This window comes from Paramormyrops kingsleyae, chromosome 13 (assembly GCF_048594095.1).
Source record: "Paramormyrops kingsleyae isolate MSU_618 chromosome 13, PKINGS_0.4, whole genome shotgun sequence".
Taxonomy (NCBI): Eukaryota; Metazoa; Chordata; class Actinopteri; order Osteoglossiformes; family Mormyridae; genus Paramormyrops; species Paramormyrops kingsleyae.
In genome coordinates, this window is record NC_132809.1 from 11,961,923 (window position 1) to 11,988,466 (window position 26,544).

The following is a 26,544-nucleotide window of genomic DNA, read 5'->3' on the forward strand; positions in this document are numbered from 1 at the left end:
AGCAGCAGGTTGCTTCCAAATTCAAAATTTCTAAGACAACAGTACACTGGAATAAGGTGAAGCAGGAGACACTGGGAACAACCAGAAACTAGCCAGGTAAAGGGCGGAAGCAACTTTCTAATGCCAGAGATGACCGTTAATTTAACAGTTTCTTATGAATACCAGGATTCCATTAAGTGACCTTCAAAAGGAATGGGAAACATTAGGTGCAGGTGTGAAGTGCCCTGCTAGGACGGGTCATATCAGGTTCCTAGAAGCAGGAGTGAAGTCCCATAAAGCAAGACAGAAGCCCTTCATTAATGAGAAACAGGGAAGAGGCAGTTTTCAATAAAAAATATATTATTCACAGACACACTTGAAAAATGAGTGAAAATAGTGCTGTGGTCTCTGAATTTTTTCTGCAGCCGTATAATAATAAATGTGTTAGTGGGGGGTATTTGGGGGGCTGCCACTTGTCCTTTCATCCTGGGAAGGCGAAACTGGCTGTCAAAAGGCCTTCTAAGCCTGTCCCTTTCCTTTCCCACCCTGATGCGTGTTGCTCTACAGTGTCTGTATATGAATGTTCTTTCTCTCTCCCACTCCAGCTCTCAATCACGGCCCTAATGACACCCAACACACTTGCAGGTTCCTTATATCTTGTTTTCAGGTTCCGTGTATCTCGTTTTCAGGTTCCGTGTATCTCGTTTTCCCACCAACCATGCACCGTAATGGCTGCCTTTTCTTTTTTCTACTCTCTTTCACTCTTGGCATTACACTCATCTGCAAACTTCCATCCCAAAATAAAACTCCTCATTCCAAGGTAAGCATTACAGCATCTTTATTAAAAAATAAAAGTTGAAATCATGAAATATAAAATATGCTGAATGTGGTTTGGTGTTTATGTTCTACATGATGGCATGTATGCATGTTTGCAGTGTGCTGTGCTTGTCCGTCAGATGCAGGGTGGGAACCTTGGGTAAGATGGTGTAGAAAATGCTGGGGGTGTGATTTCTGATAGAAATCACCTTGCATGTAAAGTTTTACTGGGTTTAATGGGAATTGGTGGAGATATTTGGTGACAGATACACAGAGGGCGTACAAATGGATACATAAAATACTGTACAAAAAAATCACGTTCCAAGAAAATTATGTTTAAATTATTTTCATGTTGCAATAAAACTATGACATTATGCCTATCATTATACACTCTCAGGAAAAAAGTACCAATTTGTACCTTTGAGGGTACAATTACTTGTCACTGGGACTGTACCCTCAAGGGTCTGCCAGTTGTACCCTAGCTGTAGGTAAATGTACCTTTTACCCTGTATTAGCTGTTACCGTCCAATAACTTGTCACTCACACGCCTAATTTACCAGTAAGTTTGTAGTAAAAATGTAACAAATACATGCAATGGCTGGGGTGCCTGAGGGGAAATGTGTTTTTCTAGTCATCAAAAAAGGTATGAGTAACTTTTGGAGAACAGAATAAGTTCTTGTTGTTTTATATTGTGTTACAGCTTATTTACATACAGTATGATGTTAAATGTACTTTTTTTCAAGAGCAGATACACAGTTACTACCCAGATAAATGGCATTCAGAATTTTCTTTGACTGTTGAAGACTTTTGCACAGTACTGCATGTTCAGCTACGAGCTTGTTGAACTGATGTCCATGAAATAAAAATTAATAGTAACAATGATGAATATATGTTTTCTATTTTCACTTGACATGAGCATTTACAGATTACATCATTGTTGCTGTTGCAATGGGAAGTGTGCCATAATGGCACGTTGGACAGGGTGGACACAACAGTCTGCAATTGTAGAATTTTATTGCAATTTGTCCATTTTATGTCATCTTTAATAAAAAAAGAAAAAAGCCTGAATTGGGCATAGTGAATGGAACCCATAAACTGTGGATGAAAGGGATCAATTTGCCCCCTGGCAACAGACATTAATCTTCCTCTTTAGCTCACCTGGGAACACAAGATTCATTTTGCTACTATGCTTGAAATTACAGGTTAAGGAACCATATGTACATACAAAGCCTTCATTCTTTTGTTTGTTTTTGTTCCCCAGAAAGGGGTTAAGACGCTGAAGTGGGATTACGTTGTAAGACATCTGTGTTATTGTTTATATCTACCAGACCTGAGTTCTAGAAATCAAGTAAACATATACACATAAAGTTAAGTCATTGAGTTCAGGTCCCAGGAGGCAAACGTATCAGATAATATTGATCGTATTTGCACTTAAAAATCTTGTGACTGAAATTTTGAGTAACTTTTCTTGAGTGACTGAAGGTTAAAAAACAAAACAAAACAAAATGGTCACAAATGAGCAGAGGTGGATAGTTGAGGTCCAAAAAGTAAAAATCCAGACCAAGGTTTTGTTTTATCCAACCAGTTGAGTATAAAGAGTCACAGTCAGGTTGGTGCCCCATCCTGGGTTGTTCCCTCCCTTGTGTCTGTAGCCTCTGGGAAAGGCTCTGAACCCCCCATGACCCAGAACAGGACAAGCAGTTAAGAAAATGTATCGATAGATGGATTGATGGAGTCTCAATCATAGAGTACTCATCTGGTTGGTTGAAACAAATTCTTGGTCTGGATTTTTACTTTCTAGACCTTAACTGTCCACCTTTGCAAATGAGGACACAGCAAGCCTGATATATAGACACAGGCCTTTGTCCAATCACAGACCACAGGTGTCTTATAAGAAAAATGCTTCCAAAGAATGATTGTTAGCAATTATCCAGCACATTACATAATTCAAGGTTTCAGTATATAAAAGGTGCTTATACTTTACATTTAATATATTGGGTGATGAATATATCAAGCTGTATTCTCAGCAGCCAGTTACGTTTAAGCTGTATATTTCAGTCTGATTACTTGCCGCACCTAACTGTAGAGTTAAGGCGTCATTCCACAATCTGTCTCGAACCTCCGAAAAGCAGGAGCCAATGTGCAAATAATGTAGCCTTGCGAGTCCTCGCTGTGCCAAAAGGCGCGCTTTGCAATGGGACGGAAGGAAAACAATCCATTTATACGACGTGAACCAGGGCTAGAATAGAACACAGCCTGGCCAATGAATTCCACATCCAACCTCCCTCTTCACATTTGAGATGCTGTGGCTCCCAGTTGTGGCTCCTGCAGTTTAAACATGATAAGGTTCCCCTCATGGTGGTTCTGGCATAATCGTGGGTCATAACAGGCCTTTGGTTTCATACTCTGTGGCTCCTATTAAAAACAACTAACAACTGAGACCAAAGCAATAAATCATACAGTAATGAAAGTTCTGCTTAAAATTGACGTTATGTTTGTTCTTTGGGGTTTTTGTGCCGCCTTTAGGGGTTTGGAAAGTTACGCCATGCACTCTACTCCATTCCTGCATCACTTAATCTATAAAAATCCTTAAACTCTTCCCCCCCCAGCATTCCTTTTAGCATGTTCAGCTTGCTGGCATCGCCAGGCTCCCAGTCCTACACCATCCTACTCTGCGGTGCCTTTCTGTTGGTGTGAACAGGAAATAACAAGAGCTGGATGTGGTGGTCATACCTGTGGGCAAATGGCAGAAACACGTCATAATTAATTCTGCATACCGAGTGGCTGGCGAATTTCACAGCAGCATGACGACACCTTTGTGTCGGTTTTCATTCCTTCTGCTTCTCCCAAGAACAAAACAGATTAGAGTATAATGCGATAGTGTGTTTTTATGGGTCGTCTCATGTTATATTCGACTGGTCTTATTAACGGTCAAAATGGCCTTTCCGCATAAGGATCATAAATTGCTCATAAAGTCCTTCAGTTCTCATAAATAAGTGCTTCAAGAGAGTCTAAGTGAGAAATCATACATTAAGTGTCAATCGATAATCTGTGTATGGTTCTGTAGGGTGGTACTGCAATTGAGGTACATCTTTTCAATTGTACACACAGCAGTCCATACAATTCAAGTAAAAGTCTTTGAGCAAAACTGACAAGAGACTTGATTTTTGTACAAAGTCCAAATACAAGCATTTACAGGCTCCTCTTCCACTTAAACATCATCAATTTCTTCTTTTTGGTCTTTCACAAAGCTAAAACTCTTACTTTCTTATGCAAATTAAACACAACAGTTTCCTAACACCACTGGAGTGGAACTAGAAATTATTCGACTTTAAAGACTGTAAATGGATCAAGTGTAAACGCTAAAGGTCTCTGCACATTGTGGATGCTTAACAGCAAAGAAAGACGATCATACCGTTTAAAAAAAGGAGAAACTGGAGTAAAGAAATAATCTTGAATTTGTAAAGTGCAAGTATAAAAATATTTTTTTAACTTAATCTCAAGACTGTGTCTTGAGATACTGTCAGTGGTCTTGCTGCAAAGTGCAACCAGAACACCAAGAGTGGAAAATATCACAAAAAAAAAAAAAAAGAGTCGGATCTATACATTTCATGAATGTCTTCGCATGAAGACAGCGACGTCTTCAAGACCAACTGGATAGCTTTCTAGAAGCGTCCCTCCGTCGAAAACAAGAGAGTTGTTTTGATCTTCCCACTTCAAACCGTTCCCTGGCAGATAAATGTTTCTATGTAGAGCTCCTTTCTCCGTCACCGGTGCGATGAGTACCTATGAAAAGAACACGCACAGCTCAGAGGTTTGAGCTACCAGTTCAGTTTTGATAACAGTCACATTTTAGTAATGATACACAAAGTCATATTTCTCCATTTTTCGATGTTTTGCCTGCAGCCAAATGCAGGTGCCTGTAAAGGAAGAAGGTGACGCCTTAAAATAATTTCTTGTAATTTCATCTGCAATATGTGACCCAAATGATGACAAAAAAGCAAGAAGAGTATGTCTGACCCACAGCAGGGTGCAGCCAGGAAACTCCCCTTGGTTACAGGCCACGGTCGCTATGGGCTCCTGCTGGGCCTGAACTCTGAACGCTGAAACCCAAACCGCCATGTTTCTGTTCGAGTCTCACAGCATGAAATTATGAAAAAGTTACAAGACTTTGCGGAGGTGTCCCGGGTGGCTCTCAGCTTTCGCTGTGAGAACCGAAATGTTTCTGACACACTGTTTAATACCCCCTGTCCACTCCCCCATGCCTAGCAGGTGAAAGACGAACTCACCTCATCGCCAATGAGGAACTCATCGTCGATGGTGAATGTGATGGGGTCATCGGGACTGATCCACCAGAGAGGCCTGTATATCGGGCTTTGCTGCTCCTTCCACTTTTTGGCGTATTTCACTATGAGAGGCACGACGAAGGCTTGATGCTTGGCTATGTAAACTCTCGTGAGGTTCAGGACCTACAGGCAGGAAAATTCGACCAAAAACTTTATTTCATTGTAATTGATCTTGCAATGTGTTTCACGTGACACAGGTGAGTAAAAAGTCTCGAATTTGCAGTAAATCTGTATTTTACACGGCTCCCCAGCTGCAAACACGAGGAGAAAGAAAGCATAACATATGTGGTAGGTAACTAAAGACACAAAGTAGGACAGGCCAGGAACTCAGGGACGGCCCCTGGAAGACTTCTAGAGGTCAGCAGCAAACTGACTACAAAGCCACCTAGTGACAAGACTGTGTATATGCAGGCGCACAGAGACACACGGGGCCAGCCCAACAGGAAGGGAGCAGGTCACACAGTGTCCTTAGATTTAATACCTCACAGCGCGTGACACATGAGCTGCTACAGGAACCATTCACTCATCCACCCTCCAGGCCAATTTCAAAGGTCATGGCTTTGGCATCCGGGCAAAGAAAATTCACGGGGGGATACCTCCTTAGCGTGCTTTACAGATTCCCGACTTTCAACATCTCCACGCAGCATCACACGTGCTCAAGACCCGGCGCCTAAAACGCGTCCCGGGGTGAGACAGGAGGGCTCAGCTCTGTCATGGCGGCCTTGGCCGCGCTCCACTTCCTGCCTTATTTGGGGGTTCCGGAGTTGCACGCGATCTCGGGGGAAACCTGCCCCCCACACCCAGCTGCCTCGGGTTTTGTTCTCTGCACCCTCTTTGAGGGAGGGGGGGGGGAGGGCTTGCACCGCCAGAAAGCCCTGAATCTAGTATACCCCTGATGCATTACCGGTAGGGGCAAAAAATAGCCCCTCTCTGGCAGACGCTGCAGTTCCAATCGTGCCCGTGCCCCCGGAAATATAAGCTGGGGCCCCGAGCTCCGCTGCTCTCTCCCTGGCCGCATGACTGGCTTCTCTGGTTAGTTCAGCCGTTCACCGTGACCCGCCGAGAGATGAGGCCCCTCAGTCACAAAGCCAGCCCAGTGCTGCCCATCCGATTTCCACCGGCATTGCAGATCAGAGGGTAAAAAAAAAACCAAAGCATTTTAATTAGGGGGTAAAATACAGGGACTGTGTGACTCGTGCTGTTCAAGTATCTTGAAAAGAGTATTAGTTTTAAATTCCTTTAAGTCGTCATTCTCTTGATATTTATATAATATCTCCTGAAAGCAATGGCAAGACCTACGCTGCTCCCTTTCAAAGAAATTCATTTTCCAGGCTTACAAAAAAAAATATCTTTAAAATCACGGTTTGACACCATTTACATTACTTGTCTTGTCTTCTTGGAATTTCTCTGGCACACAGAAAAGGATTATTTCCCAAACTTAACATCCTCTCCATCCCCTTTTAGAGGAAAATACATTAACCACATTCATTAAAAAAAAGTATTTTAAGAAAAAAAAAATATTTTGAAACCTGAGTTTGACTGATTTGTAATTGAGAAAGCAGGCATGTGGTTAGAATTCTGGTTCATATTTCTGTTTGGACGCGGTGTGATTTAGCAGTCCCTGAGGGTGTTGCTTGCATGAATTAAGGGTACCCTTGTGTTTCTGGAATAATTAAAGGTCACACGCACTTCATTTTTGCAAACTGGGCCCAAATATACCTGTTTTGGGGAAAATGGGCGATCGAGCAATTCTCAAAATACAGCCTACTGAAGAATAAACACCTTCGACTATACCATTCATTTACTACGTCTAAATGTATCCGTTTTAATCTACAGGTAACAGGCAACTATTCCAGTTGTGGAGATGTGGATCTTTATTTATCTTGTCTTATCAGTTTAATAATGGAAATCTTAATTGTCGTAATGAAGTCTTTTTTTTCCAGGGGATATTCTTAAATTCATTATCATTCCAGCCCGAGTGGCTTTCATTATTCCCAAGATTGACGATCGTAAATTTAAAACAAAACCTAATGCAGAACATATGGGGGCTTAACCACAGGTGATACTGGTTGCGGGCCAAGCAATTTCTCTCGAATGGGCTGGAAAAATTGAACCCTAGAAGATACTTTGCTTTACTTAGAAACGTGAGCTGTCTTCCACAAAGTTAAACATATCAATATCTTAAAATAGAATAGTTCTCCTAATTTCTGCTTGCATGCATTTATTAACTTTTTCTTTTAAAACTCAAAATGTGATGACTGAGCTTTTCATTTCACACAAAAATAGGTAACACTTTACTTAAGGCCATGCTTTTAGTAATTTATAAACACATTCATAATGCATTATAATGCATTCATACAGCATTATAAACATGCCAATATTTAGAAAAAGGCATAACACATTATAGCCATGTGTATTATAATGCACTACCTTCATAATGCATTATAATGGTCGGTATAAGCATTAAGGATGTTTTGTACTGCATTATGAAGGTATCTATAGTGCATTATAAATAAGAGCTTCATAAGGCATTCACAATGCATAATATACACAGCTGTAATGTGTTATGCCTTTTTATAATTATTTATAATGCTTTATGGATGCATTACAATGCATTATGCATGTGTTTATAAATTACTAAAATCATTGCTAAAGTGTTATCGATACTTCCTTTTTATTAGGGTAACGGTGCATTTTGAATCTGAACAGCCTGGCCTGTACAGAGTTCTTATGTGCAATAGCACATGGAGTTTGTGATGTTTGTGAAGTTTGTCCCACATACAGGACTTTGATAACTAAACGTCGATGCTGCAGTTTGGGCTCCTCACCTGGTTGTCTCCATACACCCATGGTGGAATCTGGAAAGTGATGGTGGGGAGAAATGAGGCAATTTCCAGCCAACGGATGAAGAGCTCCTCATCTGTGAAAAGATTTCTTGACAAGGAACCTCCTGCAAAAAAGTAAGGAAAGTTAACTAGGTGGAGACAAGTAGATCGCTGAGACTGAACAGAAAGACAGTAAACATTGCCAAAGACAATATGTGCATTCGGAGAATTTCAATTACCAACACAGTCATGCTCGTAAATTACGAACATGGAAAAAAAAAATGATCTTACAAAAATTTACAGGTTTATACAATTTATTTGCCGCACCCCTGACATCTTTGTGTTTTCTCAACATCAAAGTAAAAGCTTGTCTGGGAGCTGAGGAATATTTAAGGCTTGTCGGTTGTGTTCCATTACTGGAATTCAGAATATTTGAGAACGTCCTCTTTTTTTCCAGAACTCAAGGATGCTTCACCTGTCATCCAGTCAATATGCGGTCATCCAGAGCCTTTTATCCAGTCAAAAGAAAGAATATTCTGTCAATGATATGGCTAGTAGCTACCACGCACATAATAATTTACCCATTCTCCAGTCAATTCAACCCAGCCTGATTCATCAGAATCCCTGCAACCAGACCCAACAAAACCACACCCATTTTAACTGATTACTAAACTGACCAGTAGCACAGCCCCTGTTTAAACTAAACGATAATCATCTCTCTGAAGTAAGAGCTATGTGAGCGTCTGAGCACTCTCATTGGTGAACCAGTGACTTGCTGCACTTGTACTGGTTTCTGAACTCTTGCCTGTCTTTAGACTCTGTTTGTTGATGATTCGGACTTCTAATTGCGAATTATTAAACCTACTAACTTCACACTAGGATCTCTGAACTTTTTCAATGCACTTTTATTGGTATCTTTAGAGTAAGATTTTTTGCTGCACTTGGATTGGATACAGCCGTATGAAAAAAAAAGCCCATTAAAATGATCAGTAGCTGCTGATAGAAGATCTGCACGCGGGGCTTCCTATGACAGGACTGCTGAAGATTTGTGGTTAAACCAGGGTATTACCTACTGCATCAGGAATGAAGAAGTCATATCCCAGAAGACTATAGTGCAGGACGGATGGAATAAGGCCCTTCAGCCCAGAATAGCTCCAGTCATTATGCAACGGGTTCATCCGGATAAACAATGGAACATGGCTTGACCTAAAACAAAAAATATGACTTGTCATATTTAGAGATAGATGGATACTTTATTAATTCCCAAAGGAAATTTTGGCATCCAGTAGCTTGAAAAATACAACGATAGAGACAATAATACACATGATTACAGAATAACACAGAAGGACTTCAGATGTAGGGGGTGCATCTATGGGTGTTGTGTAATGTTCAGTACCTTGGAGAAGCTGTACAGCTCAGAATGACACATTAATACCTACTACCATACATTCTATATATGATAAAATTATAAAAATATACAGTATTAACATATAATTAAATTAATTATATACACTAAAAAGTGTCATATATTTATATGAAATACGTAATTCATATACTTATAAAACACTTTAACCTAATATATAATATACAACATAAAAAGTAAATATTTTAAATATAATATATAAATGATATATAATTATAATATATTAATAGCATAGAATTATTCTATTCTATAATTATTATAGAATAAGAATAATTAATAGAATGAAATTTCCATTCCATTCCATAATTTTACAGATTACTCCTGCATTACTTAGGTAGCCCATTAAACCTAAATATTCAAGCATTTTTATTAGCTATGATAGCACCTATGCATAATATTTTATTATATTTACCACACGTATGTTACCATGTTAAAGACTGCAGCTTCAGTGCTCCAGTTGACGGGATGGACTTATTGATTTTGTCAAATTAAGTAAATGACAATGCCGTTAATACTTGTGCTTACGGCAGCCTTGATGTGTCTCTTGGCGACTGAAAGCCTGTGTTCTAAACCTTAAGGCAAAGGGATTAAATCCATGGAGGATTTGCTTAAGAATTTTAGGGACTTAAAGCTTTGTGGGACTAAGAATATTGAATTGAATGCTGACTGTTTGGATGCTGCTTGAACGGCTGCTTCCGCCTGTTATGTCATTGTGAGAGCAGGAAGACAGCGAGCTCCAGCAAGCAGAGAAAGTGTGACTAAACTCTACCTCAAAGTGAGGAAACAAGTGGCAAAAAAATGAATGAAAAGCAAGTCATGGACATTCATACGGACTACAGGGGACATCTGAACATACCTTGTCCCTGACGTCACTATTGCTGTGTCTCCAATCTTCGCTGCGACTCCTGCTAACAGCCCGATGTACTCATCGCCGGCAAGAGCTTTCGGTGTCTGCATGGCCTGTTCCTCGAAAGGGTTTCCCTCCCCGCCCTCCAAGATGACATATTCCATGCCCAGTCGGGCATGCAGACCGCCCACCTTATTCAGAAACCAGTTGACTGCTGCTGGGTTGGTGATATTCAGCTTCACGCAGAATTTTCCTTTCCACTGCGTCAATAAGGGGACCTGCGAGACGCGGACAGATAGCGGAGTGATGAGAGATTTAGCAGTTGTGGAAGTGGAGATGCCAGAATGTTCTATAAACTCATCGTGCATCAGATTTAATTACCCATTCTACAATCACAGCAATGCACTGGCAGGATTTTCCACTGAGTTGCAAAATCTTTACAGCCCAGAGCCATAAGATATCGCTACTCACTTCTGCTGCTTTGCATCTGACCTCAAGTAAGCTTGAGTGTGAGATATTATGGATTGAGTACTACCTGTTTCTACAGTTTGCCTAGGGTCCTCTCAGAGCCAGCATAATGTTTCCCATATAGACAACTCAATGAAGGTGAACTTTGCCTGTCAAAACACAACGTGACAGGGCCCTGGGCTGGTTATCATGCTCACCAGACGTCCGTGTTGGGCCACAGGAAGGGTGAGCCAGTAGGCCTCAGTGCCCTCCTGCAGGGAGTTGTGGAACTGCGGCGTGTCCACGCTCAGGAACGGGGAGAGTGTGACGGAAATGTTCAGAAACTGTACCAGACGAACGTTCCTGGTCTGTCTCTTGAACATCATCTTTTCGGCCTGCTCCTGCTGCAAAAGGCATTTCAAGAAGTCAGCGACGGGGGAGGCCACGGCGAAGGGCATCGCATTTCCGACACCCAGCCGCTGAGGGAATGTGCATCGCCGATGGAGCTGAGCCGGGTAGTTCAGGAGTCTGCAGCGTGTGACAGTTTTTCTGGCAGCACAGGGTCTGAGGGGAGCCAGGGGATTTTGTACGTATATCACTGGTTTGCCAACCAGACTGTCCCCTTCGTCGCGCTCTGCGGTTCCTGGAAGGCTCATGTCTAACCCTGTACTGAATAAGCTGTAATGGAATACAGGCAACCCCCAGGTTAAGAACGTCAGATTTACAGAAAACTCGTCCTTACAAATGGACTGCCATGAAGCCTGTTATATTAAACATTCGTGTTAAGTGCAATGGTTCATGATAATGAACACACACTGTTTATGACACCCATGAAGATATCACGCAGTTTCAGAGGTTTACTGGCTCAAGGTGCAATATGGTACCATATGTAGTTACTTTTGTCATTACTGTATTATTATTATTATTATGCACCGATTTATTATTTTTTCTGACTTACCTACAAATTTGACTTAAAGACAGACTTAGGGAACGGTTCTCATGACCTGGTCACTGCCTGTAATAAAGGCCATAGAATAGTGATACCTTATCCGCTTATCCAACGTCTTTCCAAGGAGCCCATCCTACTCTCCACGAGACACACATACAGGCGAGAGCAGCTTTGGGCCGTCACAGTGCAGGGCCGGCTGGCATCCGGCGTAGCCAAAGTCAGCTTGCTACCTTCTGATTACGGGCACAGAGTTCTGACCCACAGAGCCACACAACTCACCGAAAGCAAAGTGCTGGCCAACGTCTGACGTGAAACCAGGTTCTCTGAGACAACTGCACAATCTCCGCTCCGTCCAATACTAATCCTACTAACAATAATCTGTTACGCAATATGTTGATCTCAGTCGCGTGACATGCTTTAAAAAATGTGCAATAAATGTGTGTTTTTTGGCCAAAATGCAGAGCATCAAAAGCATAACCGAAAATTAAAAAATCAATCACACGGAATCACATGTAATATGAGCGCATGACGTAAGATATTTCATAGAGAATCTCAGCTTCCTTAGAAACAGATTTTTCTCTTTAAATATCATTTCAAATATTCTTGCATGTCAGCTATATAGGAAATATATAAATGAGTGTAGAAATCTGGAAAAACTATTTATAGCCTGACATACTTGATGCCAAGTTATTGTTCCCGCTCATGACTGCAGTATATAAGTTTAATATGGAAACTAGGAAAGAAAATTATTGGCCATGCTATGAGTTTACGGGGAGATTTTTAGTTATTGCAGCGTGTGCTCAGACATCAAACATCTGGTGGCTAGTTTAGAGTTAAACACTGGTTTAAATTTGCTACTTATTACCGTTACTGTCTACTATAAAACTTTGTCAAGCTGAGAAGAATAGATTCCTCTCTCTGAGTCCACCACTAATCTACCGTTTGGTATGCAACCGAGTGGAAAGAAAAGTAACCCCAGATCGTTTGACAGACAGCCCATTTGGACTAATACTCTGTGAACTTCTGACTTCTCTCCATGGTACATGGGGCCGACCACAACATTAAACTGGTGTCGGATTCACCTGAAGTATTTGGTTTTGGCACGTCCCGTCTTCCATCTCTGTTTGAGGTCGCTTGACCTTTCTGCCGGGTGCTGCGAAGATGCGAGTCAGTTTTGCATTTTTATTTTTCATTGTTTCGTCGGAGGCACGCTGCCATTGCGGTTTTTGCCGCTGAGATCAGACTACGGTAAAGTTTCTTCATAATCAACCTAAGAAACAGCACTGATATTTGGTTACACTATTCGGATGTGCAAATAAACCATACAATCACATATTGCTAAACCTTATACATCCCCAAACTACAGGATACGTCCCATTTGAAAATAGTTTTACTTCCCAAAGCCAAGGCGGCTCCAGATTTTTGGGGCCCCAAGGACCTTCTTACTCCATACTTTCCTTTACATGAATTTTTTCTTTCATGGCCATAGTCTGTTGATCACAGCAAAGACTCTCAGACTAAACTGACCTGTCAAGCAAGTGTCAGTTCATTTACAATATTAATCCTTTGACAAAATAGCATCGAACCCCCTGGGCGTGTCCTTTCTGCTTTGTGATTGAGGAATCAAAACTCATCAGTCTTTTCCGGGCCCCAAAGACCACGGTATAGTGTTGCAATGTGCCAACAAGATGTTGTGAAATGCAATTCAGCACGTGAAAACTGATGTCCAGTTTTACCAAGAACACTGGTTTTTGGGAAACTCACTTGTGCGACTACAATAATATAAAGTAAAATAATACTTGTAAGAAGTCAGAATAAGGACTGGTCGCATGAAAGACACCCGCAGGTCATTATTAACTGTCTTGAGATGGTAGATGACAGCATGCGGATGTTTGTCACCCGCTGGTGACTGGGTTCATATCATTGAGGAGATACTGGCGCTGGCACGTTGCTCTTCCTGGAGGGAGTGTTCATATTGCAGAACACGCCGTGACACAGTTCACTTCAGTGCTTGACAGTAGTGTTTACATTTCCAACTGCTTTGAGGTGTTGTACACATCATTGCCAAAAATGATACACTGTATATACTGTTATAAATGTTTACATTTACTTTATTTAGCAGACACTTTTGTCCAAAATGATGTACAAATTGCACATCACAAAGACAGCTGTCATGAAGTCAACCGTGCACAAATGCAGCGAGGCTGAGCTCCGCAAAATTGATATATATTTACGAAAGTGTTTATGCTGATAGCACCGTGCAGCTTATTCTCATTTCCAGACCTCTGTGCAGCTGACGGCTTTGAGGCTCCCACGACAGGTGTGAGCCACCGACCCGCTGACGGACACAAAATTAATCTGTTTGGAGAGAGAACAGCGCCAGGCCTGCACTGAAGGTCAGAAACGGCGATGGGTTCGGAGCTGTCGAAGAAAGGAACCCTTAGACGTTGCACCGCCAGACAGGCTCCTCGCAGAGATCATTCTTTGGTTTTCTCTTCGTTTGATTTGCTCTTCAACACGCTGTGCTAATTTTCAGTCTCTGTGCTATCATTTTGAGCTCCGAATGTTTTTTCCAGCTACGCTTTCCACGGTCCAAAAACAGCTCAATGGCGTCAATAAATTGTCCTTAGTGTGTAAATTGTGAATGTGCTCTACTTTCCAGCATAAGGTTACTAGGAAGGCTGAGATAGGCATTTCATAAAAAGTGATGGCGAGAAGAGATTGTTAGAAAAGGCAAAGCATATTTATAGGTTTTGTTGTCATTGACTGGGAGATATGACAAGTGGGAGATTTAATTTCCCATGGGTCCGTAGGCCATTCTTCAGTGCATAGTGGACAGTTTCAGTTGTTAGACTTAAAGGGTTGATAATTCAAAGTTTCTCATTTTAGCATCACTAAGGTGAACATAGGCAATGCTTCCACTTACCATGCTCGAGAGTAGATATGTGGAATGTTCATTGAGAGTAATGATCCCCTCTCCTAAATGGTGTCTTTTCAGACGATTGGAGAAGGACCTCAGCTCTCTCTCCAGCTTCCGTCCTGAGTCCACGTTCACAAGCAGCTTCCAGAAGGGAGACCTAAGTGAGGCGTTACAAAAAAAATGAAGCAGGTTACGTTCTCCTGCCCAGCCTAGTCGGAATTCAGTTTCAATATAAATTGTTCACAAATGCATTGCAATGCAAATAACAAAACTTGTGTAATGAAAGATCGGCTTGCCATGCGAGCAGTGGGCTGCTGCAGACCAAGGGGAACGACAGAAGCTTATTTACCGCAATATGTCCATGTTGGGCAGCACCCGTTTATGGTTGGAGAGCTGACGTACTGCCTCCTGGTGGACGACTTTGGCGTTCGGGCCCACGCACACCATGTACTGGAGGGGTAGCTGCTCTGCATTGGGTGGGGTCCTTAGGCAGTATTGCTGTTGGCTGTCAACACCAACATGAAGGGACACCTCTGGGTCGACCAGCACAGCTACGCCTAGTAGGTGGTGACAGTGATTTAGATCAATATTAGCTTGTGAAAGCTTTAAACCTGACCTTAAGCATAATGAAGGCTAACTTACCTTTAACTGAAATACTCATCTCTCTACCTCTAATCCAGTAGTTTTCAAGCCCCCCCTTAATCAGATTTATATAATAAATGCGGCAGGTTGAAAGTAATGTGGGTTGCAAAGAAAACATTCTGGTGGGGGGTGAAGGGGGGGCACCAGGATTGCTCTAATCAACCAGCCATCCGAAGCAAAACTTTCCGCATGAGATGTGAATTTCCAGCTGGTCCAAAAACACCGTCCTATAATTCCAACATACCTAAGAGCTAATCTCATATAGTGCCACAGTAAGACTATCCCAGAAAGCCCCGGGAATGAGACAGGAGATGGTCTGGGTGGGATGTCGCTCCCACACACTCACCAATTCACCTGGCCAGATGTTTTTAGACAGGAAACCATCAAACGCAGGAAGGCTATGCAAGCACTGCCAAGGCAAGATGTGGGAATCAAACCCAATCTACAATCTATCCACTGAGCCACTCTGCTGCTCCCATAAGCCATAAATAATGCAAAAATGGCTGATTTGTGTATATCTGCAAATAGGATTTTTTTGGGCAGGGTTGATATGTTGCAGTGTCTAATAATTAACAGGCAGACTAAGGCTTCCACTGGAGTGTTGGCAATCACTGATTGTCCAATAAAAGAGCTTTTAGCCATATACACACTGCTAAGTAAGTCATGTTACATAAACCAATCCAAGAAGTAACACTGATTGTCTTGCTTCTTGGGGATAATCAGAGTAGACTTCAGTTTCTCTGATAAAGTTGGAGAGAGAGGCGGGCACATCTATCTTCACAATAATCCAACCACTTGTAATTGACAGTGTTGTTGACCAATGATATGCTGAGTCAGAAATAAGAAGACTGGATATTTAGTTTGACACACAGCAAGTGTTCTAAGCTGTCGAATAGCAGTAAGTATAACATGACTGAAACAATCTCTGCCTCCCATGGGCTCCTAGCCCTTTTTGTAACTGATATGACTAATTCAGTGTCAGCTCTGTTCCAGTCTTAATAGCATAATTTACAGACCATGCCAATGGAGAGCAGAGGGAAAGGCAGTCAGAGGGGTGTCAGGGGGGTGGTGGCACACTGAGGTGGGAAATGCATCTCCAGAATGCCAAAGGTGGAAAGTTCAGGTCCAGAAAGTACAAATCCAGGCCAAGATTTTGTTTCAACCAGCCAGCTGAGTGCTCTGTGATCGTGACTCCTCCGCAGGATGCCCCAGTGCATGTGCGTCCACACATGTGATTCCAATATTTATATTTGTGAGCATAGATCTATTGTTTATTTTTGTTCTTTGTTTTGGGGGTACCAGGTGGTGAAATACAGCAGATAATGAATTAGATTTGTGAAAAATAAGCTCTAAGTTAAAGTCTCGGAAAGGAATGTATCGTCTAACTCTTCTCCAGTGTACCTGCAGTGTCTGGAGTCAACTTGTCTGTTCCTGCTGACCTCTGGAGCGGATCTCCTGCGTTACACTGCTGGCTCCCCACTGGAACAAACTCTAGTAAAATTCTTAACAATCCAATCGATTTGGTTTTCATGACCATTCAGCTGCCTGTCCAGCACGCTCCACCCCAGGAGAGAGGTTTGAGTGTGTCTCCTAGGAGAGTGAACGTGTTTATGGGTGGTGGTGGTGGAGGGGGGGGGCGGTTGTGGTGTCCCCTGTCTTTCCAACTTCGGTATTTATGGTGTCCCTGTGGCCATGTGGAGCTATGAGATTATGGGAATCGTGTCACCAGCTGTTCGTGCCCCCCCCCCCCCCCATGAATTCCTTCCATCCTCATGTATCTTGGTTATGTCAGATTCTCCAAAGCCGTCTTGTTTACCAGCAGTTCAGTGGCCCCGTGGGTACTGGGGACCACCTACCTTCCACTCCCATGCTGCCTTGTCATTTCTAATTAGTAATATCCTAAAGTACAACCAGGACCCGGCCAAGACCCTCAATCTGGAAATGATAAAGCTGCTACCTAGCGATCTTCCGTGAGTATGAAACTATGCAACTATCCAAATTTGCCTGTCTTTATTTTACAAGCGTCAAATCAAAAAGGGAAACTGTGGATTGTTTGGTGTGGAGGAATTGCAACTACAGAGTAATTTTGTCCCATTAATAAAAATTCACCGGATGCCTAAACAAACCATGACAGCTTTGTTACGTAAATCATCCACATTTAATAACGTAACAATTGACAAAGATGACATAAGAGCCTAGAAGATAAATCCTTCTGAACTTCTCTGCATACTGATGGCAAAGTGGAAAAACAGGGCTTTTTCTTGGTGAAGAATCTTGAGCTTAACCCAAAATCAGCACCATATTTTTTAAAAATGTAATATCACAAATCAAGGGCCTTAAACCTGGGGTCTGAGACAAATTGTGCACCAGTAGAACAATTCCAAGGGGTCCACAGTTGTTTTCAAAGTCAAGGAAACATTATTCTCTTTTTGGCTCCATGATGCATTTTGCAAAACTGCAAAATTCATTGCTGATCTTCTAATGTATCCAACATGTTATCAGGAACCAAATTATCAGCATGTTATTCTTCTTTACTCTTTAATTTCTTTCTTTTGGCTTTAAATGTCTTTTTCAATATTGCCTTCTTATTCATCATTGCAATGTGGTAAGGGTGTCAGTTTGGTTTCAATAATAGTTGGGACAAAATCAGCCCTGAAACCCCCCCCCGCCCCAAACAAACAAACAAACAAACACGGTACTCCCACAATATCGGTATGGACACGTCCCAAGCGTCCAGACCTGAATCTTGTACAGTACAGCTGCAGAGTGAAATGTTTTCAAGGGGTCCTTAGGTCTTAGCTATTTATAAACTCATGCATTGGTGATAGGGGGTGTCTAACTCAGGTTTCATTCTGTGGTCCCTGGTCTAAGAAAGGTTGGCAACCCCTGACATACATGATTACCTACAATACCAGTAACCTGCATGCACAAAACTACACGACACCTAGGACTTCCTTTGTTACAATGTAAATGTAATAATATTATTAGCAATCACAAAGTTGTACACAAAGCAATGCTTTCTGATATAAAATGACAACACTGAAGGGACTGATGCAAAATTATAAAAAAGAAGCTTAAAAATGTGTTTCCCTTATGTGGCTGATGCACGGCTTTGATTATAGTATCGATTCAGGCCCGTCAGGGCAAAGGTTAGCGTGCTAATAGTCATCAAAAGCTTGGACAGTGCTCAGAGGGGAGCATGTGATATACAGGAATCTGTCCAGGAGTCGATCAATAACTGTCATTTGGTGAAATTTAAGGGAATTTAAGGCTGTGTTACAGCCAAGGTGAGTTCCTTCGTAGTCAAAGAGGGCCTCTGCCTGTTATTTTTAGAACAATCCCCCTAAATACTACCAGCTTCCCTGAAATATTTTCCACAAGCCCTTTAAAGAAATGATTAATATCCTCTGTTGTCGTCTTATCTTATATAATCAAGTGATAAACATCTGAAACACACAAAAAGATTAATCTTACTTGACGATCAATCTCACGTGAGCACGTGCACCAACAGACGTTTCCCGTTTATGAAAAATATCCCAGGAAATAGCCGGGACAGGGGGTGCAGGTGATGGTGGTTGTCATCCAACGGGACAGACCCTTCATCACACATGGTGTTTACGATGGTGACTTTGTTCCCCTCTGTAAGAGCTCCTTGTGGAGGTAAGGGGGGGGTACAGGGGTTAGGGTGGATGCTTTGCCAATGTGTTTGGGGAAATATTGAGAGCCGTTATCTTAGTGCAGTCCAGATGGAGTCCAATCATCAGAGAAGCACATCTATACATTTACGTCCCAGCTCCAGTAGCAGCTTGGAGTAACATCTGATGAATTTTTCAGAAGCGTGCTTTCAGGAAACAGAGGCTTGAGAGAAATTGCCTGTTCTCATTCGCAGAACTGGAGAAAGCAGAATGCTCTGGTGGTTTGATTGCAAACGTCAGGGACGACGATACTTTGCATAGTGAAAATGCTAGAAATTTCCAAAATGAGCTTAAACCATTTTCCCTGTCACACCCCTAAAGTGGCATCGCACTTCTCCAGACATGACACGGTCAAAGACGACAGCAATTGTTTAATTCGTCTGCTGTTGTTCTTGCATTCTGTCCTACCGTTATTAACATTTACTCAATCAGTAGTTTTCATTAATGATTCTTTTGCTGGTTTTACTTGCAGCGAAACGGAGGAAAAACAACTAAAACATGTAAAAAATGAAGAGAAAATAAAAAAAGGAAACATAGAAAGAAACAGGGATCTTTCAAACTGGTTCGTCTGGTTCTACTTGTTTTCAGAATGTAGTCTTTCCCCATGCAATTTAGATTACTGAAATTGAACAATATTACTTTTAATGATAAAAGAGACAGACGACATACACCACAGAGAACAGGAAAGTCCTTCCAGTGCTTGTCATTATCCAGTGCTTGTCATTATCCAGTGCTTGTCATTATCCAGTGCTTGTCATTGTGGGCTGAGAGCTTTGGAGAGGGTAAATCACCTGGCTAATTCAGCTGTATCAGAAGTCAGGGGTTAGAAGGAAACTTCAGCCGCAAGGTAAGTATCAGCAGAAGATTAATTACACTAGACAAAAATACACCACTACTGCAGACCCCATAATTTGACTTAATTGTACTATTTTGTACAAGTAGGTTCAACTTAAATTAATCCCAAAAAGAAAACTACATACGTATTTCTGAATTTTCAATTTAACTGAGTGATGTGACCACACACAATATCGACACAGGACATTCATGAATCTTAATTTACACCGTCTGTTACCTGGACCCCTGCATAATACAAGTGTCAAAAGGGTTTGGTCATACTGATGATGTAATGAGAAAAAAAAAATCAAAAAGTCACTTCCCAGGAAAATCATCAATTTCATCGCTGCAAGTCTCAGCTTCACATACATTTTTACTCCCAGTTTAGATTATATAGACTATGCAATAGACTATGCATTATTATTTTGATTACTTAGTGGTTCCTAGGCAACCTAAAGAATAGTCTTTCAACAATAGTCTTTCAACAATGGTTGAGGTCCCAGTAATAAAAGACTGTCCCTTCTTGGCAGGTTGGAAGCAGACATGCAATTCTGTGAGCTAAACCTGTTGCATAACTCATTAGTGCCTGCACAAACAATCACTTGGCAAACCACAATGTGCCTTTGTTTGTGTCACATGATTGTAATTATGCCCTTCAGTTTATCCCCTATCCTGCCTCTCATAATCCCTCAGTACAGCCGCCAGAGGCTTGGCTCGCCAGTGGCTGATGTCCCCCTGTCACACATGCACAGACTGCATATTTTTTTGCCCTCCAAAAATCATCCATCTACAAAGACATAAATGTCTCCTCTTAGGTGAGCTTCCTCGACGCACTGAGCGAGCACACTTGAGACTGTGTAACCTACTCAGATATGTCTGCAATCACAACACAGTGAACCTATTCCCGGAGGGCACATGGGCCATCCAATCAGCGTATCAGCAATCCTGTCACATTCACACTTATGTCAGTGCTTACCGCAGTCAACTGAGAATTGAATTTCCACTGGAGATTTATTGTCTTCACTAAGGCACAGAATAGAAACTGCATCCTGCACTCACTGTCATAATCAAATGTTCTGCAGCGTCTGATTATCTAAAATAACTGGCTCAATGTAAAAAACTGTCACACAGAAAACAAACATACAGCTCTGGAAAAAATTAAGAGACCACTGTATATTTAAAAAAAAATCCTGGTTTAATCCTGGTTCTGCTGGCAGAAAGCTACAAGGCAGGGTGGTTCCAGGTTTAAAATATCTAAGACAGAAGTACACAAGAACAAGGTGAAACACAAGACACTGGGAGAAACCAGAAACAATGTAGGTAGAGAGCAGAAGTGATTCTCTAATGGCAGAGATGACAGTCAACTTATCCTTCAGTTGACATCAATCGACCTTCAAAAGGACTGAGAAATTTCAAGTGGTGTGAAGTGCACTGATAGGACAATTTGTGTCAGGCTCCTAGAAGCAGGACTGAAGCCCCATAAAGCAAGGAAGTAGACTTTCATTAATAAGAAACAAAGACGAGCCAGGTTGGAGTTTGAAAAAAATATATACAGTGTATGTGTATACATACATGCATATATATGATTCACAGACGCACACCCATTACTCTCTTAATTTTTCTCTTCTAATTTATGCCAGAGCTATATATGCACACTTTCCTACATGCTTAAGGTAGCCAGTGTTCTCAGACCTATTTCTTAATGTCCCATTCTAGCGTTATAAGGGCGGTTGATGCCAAGGCATGGGTGTGTATGTGAAATTGTGAATCTCCAGTTCGCGGCAGAGGCTCCAGCTACGACAGCTCGCTGCCCCGCCGAGCATGACTCTCACTGCGGAGCCGTGGCTCTGCAGTCCGGAGAGCAATTATAACGCCCGCGAAACAACCACTGGCATTCCTTTGTGTGCCATCTAGCGAAACAACCAAAATACTCGAATAGGTTATTAAAATAGCAAGCTCTGTAATTTGTTTTGTTTTCACGCTGCCTTTATTAGACATGTAAATGGAAATGACAATGGAACTCAGATGGGGTTTACGATAAATCGTCTACGGCTTGCTGTCATGTGTCGCTTAATCCCTAATATGCTGAGGCTACTAACACCGTTTAGTTCTATTTATGTACCGGACGTGCTCGCCGAGCTGTTGAGGCTAGGAAGAAATCGTGCACCAGCGCACACGTACCAGCACACCTGCAGATACACAAGCAGTGTGATTCCCGATGGGAAAGCCTTACCTGTAGAGCCCAAGAAGTAACGCTCCAGAACCGATCCGTAACCTAAGGGATTGTCTTTCAAATTGCTCACGGTGAAAGGCTGCATGGACACGTTCACCGCATTTATCGGCCAGCTCTGTGCATGTACGCCTGCTCCGCCATACCAGGAGACATTAGCCATGGAGAAGCAGTCCTGAAACATAGGAAATGCAATACCTCTTATGCAACTCGTTATACAGATCTCATAATGTTTCGTACGGTTAACTTTGTTTAATTTAGTATGCGTCTTGAAGTTTGGGTTTTCAGATACACAGAGAGATTGATAATACTGGGTTTATATGTGTTGTGCCAATAGCCACTAAGCCCATGACAATTAAAAGAGAATATAAATAAGAGAAGAGTAGCAGACGTATTTATTTGTCCGCGTTAATTAGTGAGCTAAGCATTTACTTAAATATGCCAAACTGGCGAAAAAACGGAGAATAAATCGCGTTTATCGTCAGAACGACAACGTTTTCAATTTTGTTTTTGAAAAACGAATTGATTGATGGATTGATGTATGTTGAAATGAATCTACCCCGATATTTTAAAAAGTCATTGGATATACATGTTGTTTTTAAATACGAGGTCATAAGACTAAAAATACGACTGAAACACACTCATGCCATTTCGTTATATTAATTTCCTGAACTCCTATATGCAGTAGGCATATTGTAATTCCTACCAATTAACACAGAATTCACAATTCCTTTATTATAATCGACGCATAATTTACATATGATTTTAAAGCCTAATGCGTTTTTAAAAAGTAATCATTCTTTCATAAAGTAATCTCGATTTTACTGTTTAGATATTACTTCTGGCTATATATTAGTACGAATTCTTTCTTTCGTTTTTACTGTTATTAAGGAATGGAAACTGCAGCAAAAGTTGAGTTGAAAGTAACACATGACCTATAATCATTTCAGGAATGTACAAAACAGAAGGATTAACTTTCAAAACATCCGAATTGCTACTTTTTGGATTGACTGTAAATTGATTGAAGTTAAAACGCTCGTTGCGTCCAAGGTTCTGTATAAAGGAGCCTTACTTAATTTAAAATGTACTAGAGTAAATGCTTAATTTTTTATTATTTAAATTAACATTTATCGTAACATTCGTCCTACAATTCACAGGTACTGTAGTATTAAAACTTATAGTTTTTTAAAAAGATTTTTCTTTCTGAGAATGTCAGTTGTATTTGGCAAATAAGACAAACGCCAACAGACGAAACCTTGTGGTTGCCAAGGCGTTACCTGTATTACTGATGTAGCAGGACATTTGCTGAATCTAAATATATGACATCTCCAGAGCAAAGTCTGCTTGATCATTTAAAAGCGTTTCTTCAGTCTCTATCAACACACAAAATATGCTCGACTGCTCGAGGGCAGATAGACAACATGGGCGAATTGTTCAGTTTTTGGGTTATGCGTTATGAATCAAAACGTTATTTATTCGGAAACATCTGTGTTGTTACCACAGTCTACAACTTCAGGAACATTTTAATGACCGAACCTTTCTGTTGTCTACAATATTCTTGCTAGTTCTGTGTAAAACCAGAACAGGTCATGGTCGAGGTATTTTTAATGACCCTTTGGAGGGATTTTGTTTTGAAAGTCTTGCACTTTTTTCCAGAGGTATGCATACCTGAATGTGCAAAATTCAAGGGGACTTGTCAAAATAACGGCATTGAATCTACTGACCACTTTAACCACTCTCTTAATGTAGGCTACTTAAAGTTCACTCGAAGAGCATGTGGCATATTTTGAATCAGTTAAACGGTATATATTTAAATCGTGAAATGTTTATATATCTTCATTCTATATCCAGCCCATGCACTTTTTTGACTACGCTTAAGTTACCACAGATAGCGTTTGTGCCGTTGGCAACCTAATTAAAATCTGTTTACCTGTTAAATTAGAAGTGGACAATATATTCTCAGGACGAGTCAGTTTGCATAACCAAAGACAACACAGGCAAATAGAAATGGGAAACAAAAGGCGCCCTTTCTCCACAACCCAGCTGAAGAAAAATGTTTGGTCTGGGTTTTGGATTACCGAGTTATAGCACAAAGCAAACAACACCATCAGCTGTTTTATTACGCCGAATAATACCCTTTATCTCCATCCTGTATCAGCGTACACAGCAATTACCGGTACTTAGTACGAATGTACTAAGACACATATTCTTTAACATACATTAGTCTGTGTTCATTTTTAAAAGACGGTCTAATGAGGAGGGACCAGCACAACAGCAGAATAAAAAGTACGAAATAGGATCTTAAGTACCAGAAATTATTTCCCTGCAAAGAGATTCACGTTCTCTTTGTTTCCCTAGTTTTTATTTATATAACCAGCTTTTTTATTTGTACAAATGACGTCATAAGAAAATCTGTCATATTCATAGTAGAGAAATTGTCATCAATAGCACGAACTCGTTTATCACTACCAAACACAAACGATTATGACGTAATGGTTTAAGTGGTTCTTGTCCGACTTTTAAATTTAAAAAATGAGACAGAGAGCGAGAGAGCAGAGGAATTAGCATTAATAGAATTACACTAAAATAAGACAGCATTAAAGTTGAAAAACAGCTGTGCAAGATCAAGCTAAATTTGGATAATTCAAGTAACCTAACCCACTGGATAACTTATACAACCTAAGGTGCTAGGTTTTAATAACCCAATGTGGGTTCTGTCCAATATTTATCCAGCGCTGGGTTACAAGTTATTTTTAAACTACAATTTTTCACGTAGTTAATTAAAACAAATGTTTGAACGTGAACTACATACTTCAAATGATACAACAGTGAAAAACACCGGCGCGTGTTTGAGAACAAACTTCATAATTTACAGTTTATTTTTAACTCACGGAGCGAATGGAGTGACATACCTTTAATTCCACATGGCAATGCAGAGGTATCCAGGTAATTCTGTAGCATTCCATCTCCGACTCCTCGTCCGATTCCACCGATACCTTTAAGTCTGCCACCGAATCCCACGTGTAACAGAACTCGGTCTTGTTATACCAGCACAAATTTCTGACAAACGGAACGTCATTGTCGGGGGTCCCCATGTCCCCCACGTAGATCTCCACGAAGGTCTTGTCCTCTGACGCTGTTTGTATGACAAGAGAGTTACTCCTTCTCTCCCAGATCATTCCGCTGAAACTCCCCCTTAGGATCCAGTTTTTATTGGGTTGATCCACAACTTGCCAATAAATGATCCCGATAGTCATAACAAAGAAGATCGCTACCCCGAAGCAGGCGATCGCGCCCTTCCAAGTTTCGTTCATTTCCTTCAGTCCCGTGTCCCATGTTACTTCTGGGATGGGACTAGGGTTCCTGTTCCGAGTGTGAGGCATTTTGTTTTGAGATTAGCAAAAATAATTAATTGAATTTTTTTAAAAATCGGGGAGACGTCTGTGAATTAGAAATATCAGATATTTCACCATGACATGTAATTTAACGGTGAGAGAGGGAGTCGTTTATGAATCCCGTTATTCACGCGCATTTATGACATATACATTGACCTGTCATGTGAAAAAAAGAGAGCCAACATCCCCTCTGCTGAAAGTTGCACAAAAGAGATGACTTACCACATGTTGGCATATAAGTTTTGCTTTTAAATGGCATTGATCGTTGAGCAGTCAGCTTTCTTACCCGGGTTTAGCAGAAATGAATACGTACGGCTCCTTAGCGACTCACTTGCTTGCCCTGCACTTTTTTTGTCTGAGTCTGACGTAACTCCGGAGTACTCTTCAAAAAGGGAGAAGAGAAAGTGATCGGTACAGAGAGCGCTTTGCACTGAAGTGCTCTCAAGACGCAGGTTATGGGGAACAGGCCAGTGACGCGGGGAGGCAAGATCCCAGAGCCCTACTGCGATCAGACAGACCTGACCGATAGACTCTTTAGCTGCTACCCGATCAGATCTTGCAAGAACTTAACAGTGGACAAGTACATAGTAGACTTGAAAGAGAACGGGTTTTGTGACTTCATGTACTGCAGAAATACATTATATGCAAACGCGTGGGAATTATAATGCCGCAAAATAATGTTTTGACGGTCTAATTTCTAAATAAATTATTTTCCGCAAAACGTCCAGTTCCCTTTATGAACACAATTATCTTTTAATAATCAATGGATCTGTTAAACACGTCTTTGTCAAGAAAGACGGAGCGGTTTTATCTTGCATGTCCATTTAATGTGAAACCGTCTCAATGACACCATCATTTAGTAAACAGGGATGAATATAGAAAGTATCTTCCATCGCGTAATACAATATCTATATCCTTAATACAAAATTTTAGTTTAATAGTGACAGGTTCATTTTACATCGCGAGTAAATATAGCTCACTGCTCGTCGCACGTTTATTGTGGACATAATAAGAGGTCAGCTTATGTTCTGTATATAATAGCGATGGAGTGCTATTTTCAATCCATTGATTTGAACGAAAATGTATTTTCAATGCACAGATATTTCAGATATTCACCTCCAGGGTCCATTTGCAGGTTGAGCTACGATCACCAAATGAATTGTGCCTGGACATATTCAGGGCGGGAAAGAATAGCA

The 26,544-nt window shown here is 41.1% G+C and overlaps 1 protein-coding gene across 3 annotated transcripts; it reads right to left on the bottom strand.

Annotated features, from left to right (window-relative positions):
• Positions 1 to 800: 800 nt before the first annotated feature.
• On the bottom strand, positions 801 to 26,103 carry LOC111859470 (SITS-binding protein). 3 transcript variants are annotated; one of them, XR_002841825.2, is made up of 11 exons: positions 24,866 to 26,098; positions 21,957 to 22,128; positions 14,902 to 15,109; positions 14,559 to 14,709; positions 10,902 to 11,087; positions 10,246 to 10,514; positions 9,036 to 9,172; positions 7,970 to 8,091; positions 5,085 to 5,264; positions 4,211 to 4,581; positions 801 to 3,528 (listed from the first exon to the last, which is right to left on the bottom strand). XR_002841825.2 is itself a non-coding variant. In XM_023842165.2 (11 exons), the coding sequence occupies exons 2-11, from the start codon at positions 25,334 to 25,336 to the stop codon at positions 4,405 to 4,407; spliced, it is 2,073 nt and encodes a 690-aa protein (XP_023697933.1). In that variant the 5' UTR covers positions 25,337 to 25,394; positions 25,571 to 26,098; the 3' UTR covers positions 801 to 4,404. The 3 variants fall into 3 exon arrangements, 2 of the variants coding, with proteins under 2 accessions (XP_023697933.1, XP_023697934.1); XM_023842165.2 differs by having other exon boundaries at positions 801 to 4,581; positions 24,866 to 25,394; positions 25,571 to 26,098; XM_023842166.2 differs by lacking the exons at positions 801 to 3,528; positions 4,211 to 4,581 and having other exon boundaries at positions 5,126 to 5,264; positions 9,040 to 9,172; positions 24,866 to 26,103.
• Between the last annotated feature and the right edge of the window lie 441 nt (positions 26,104 to 26,544).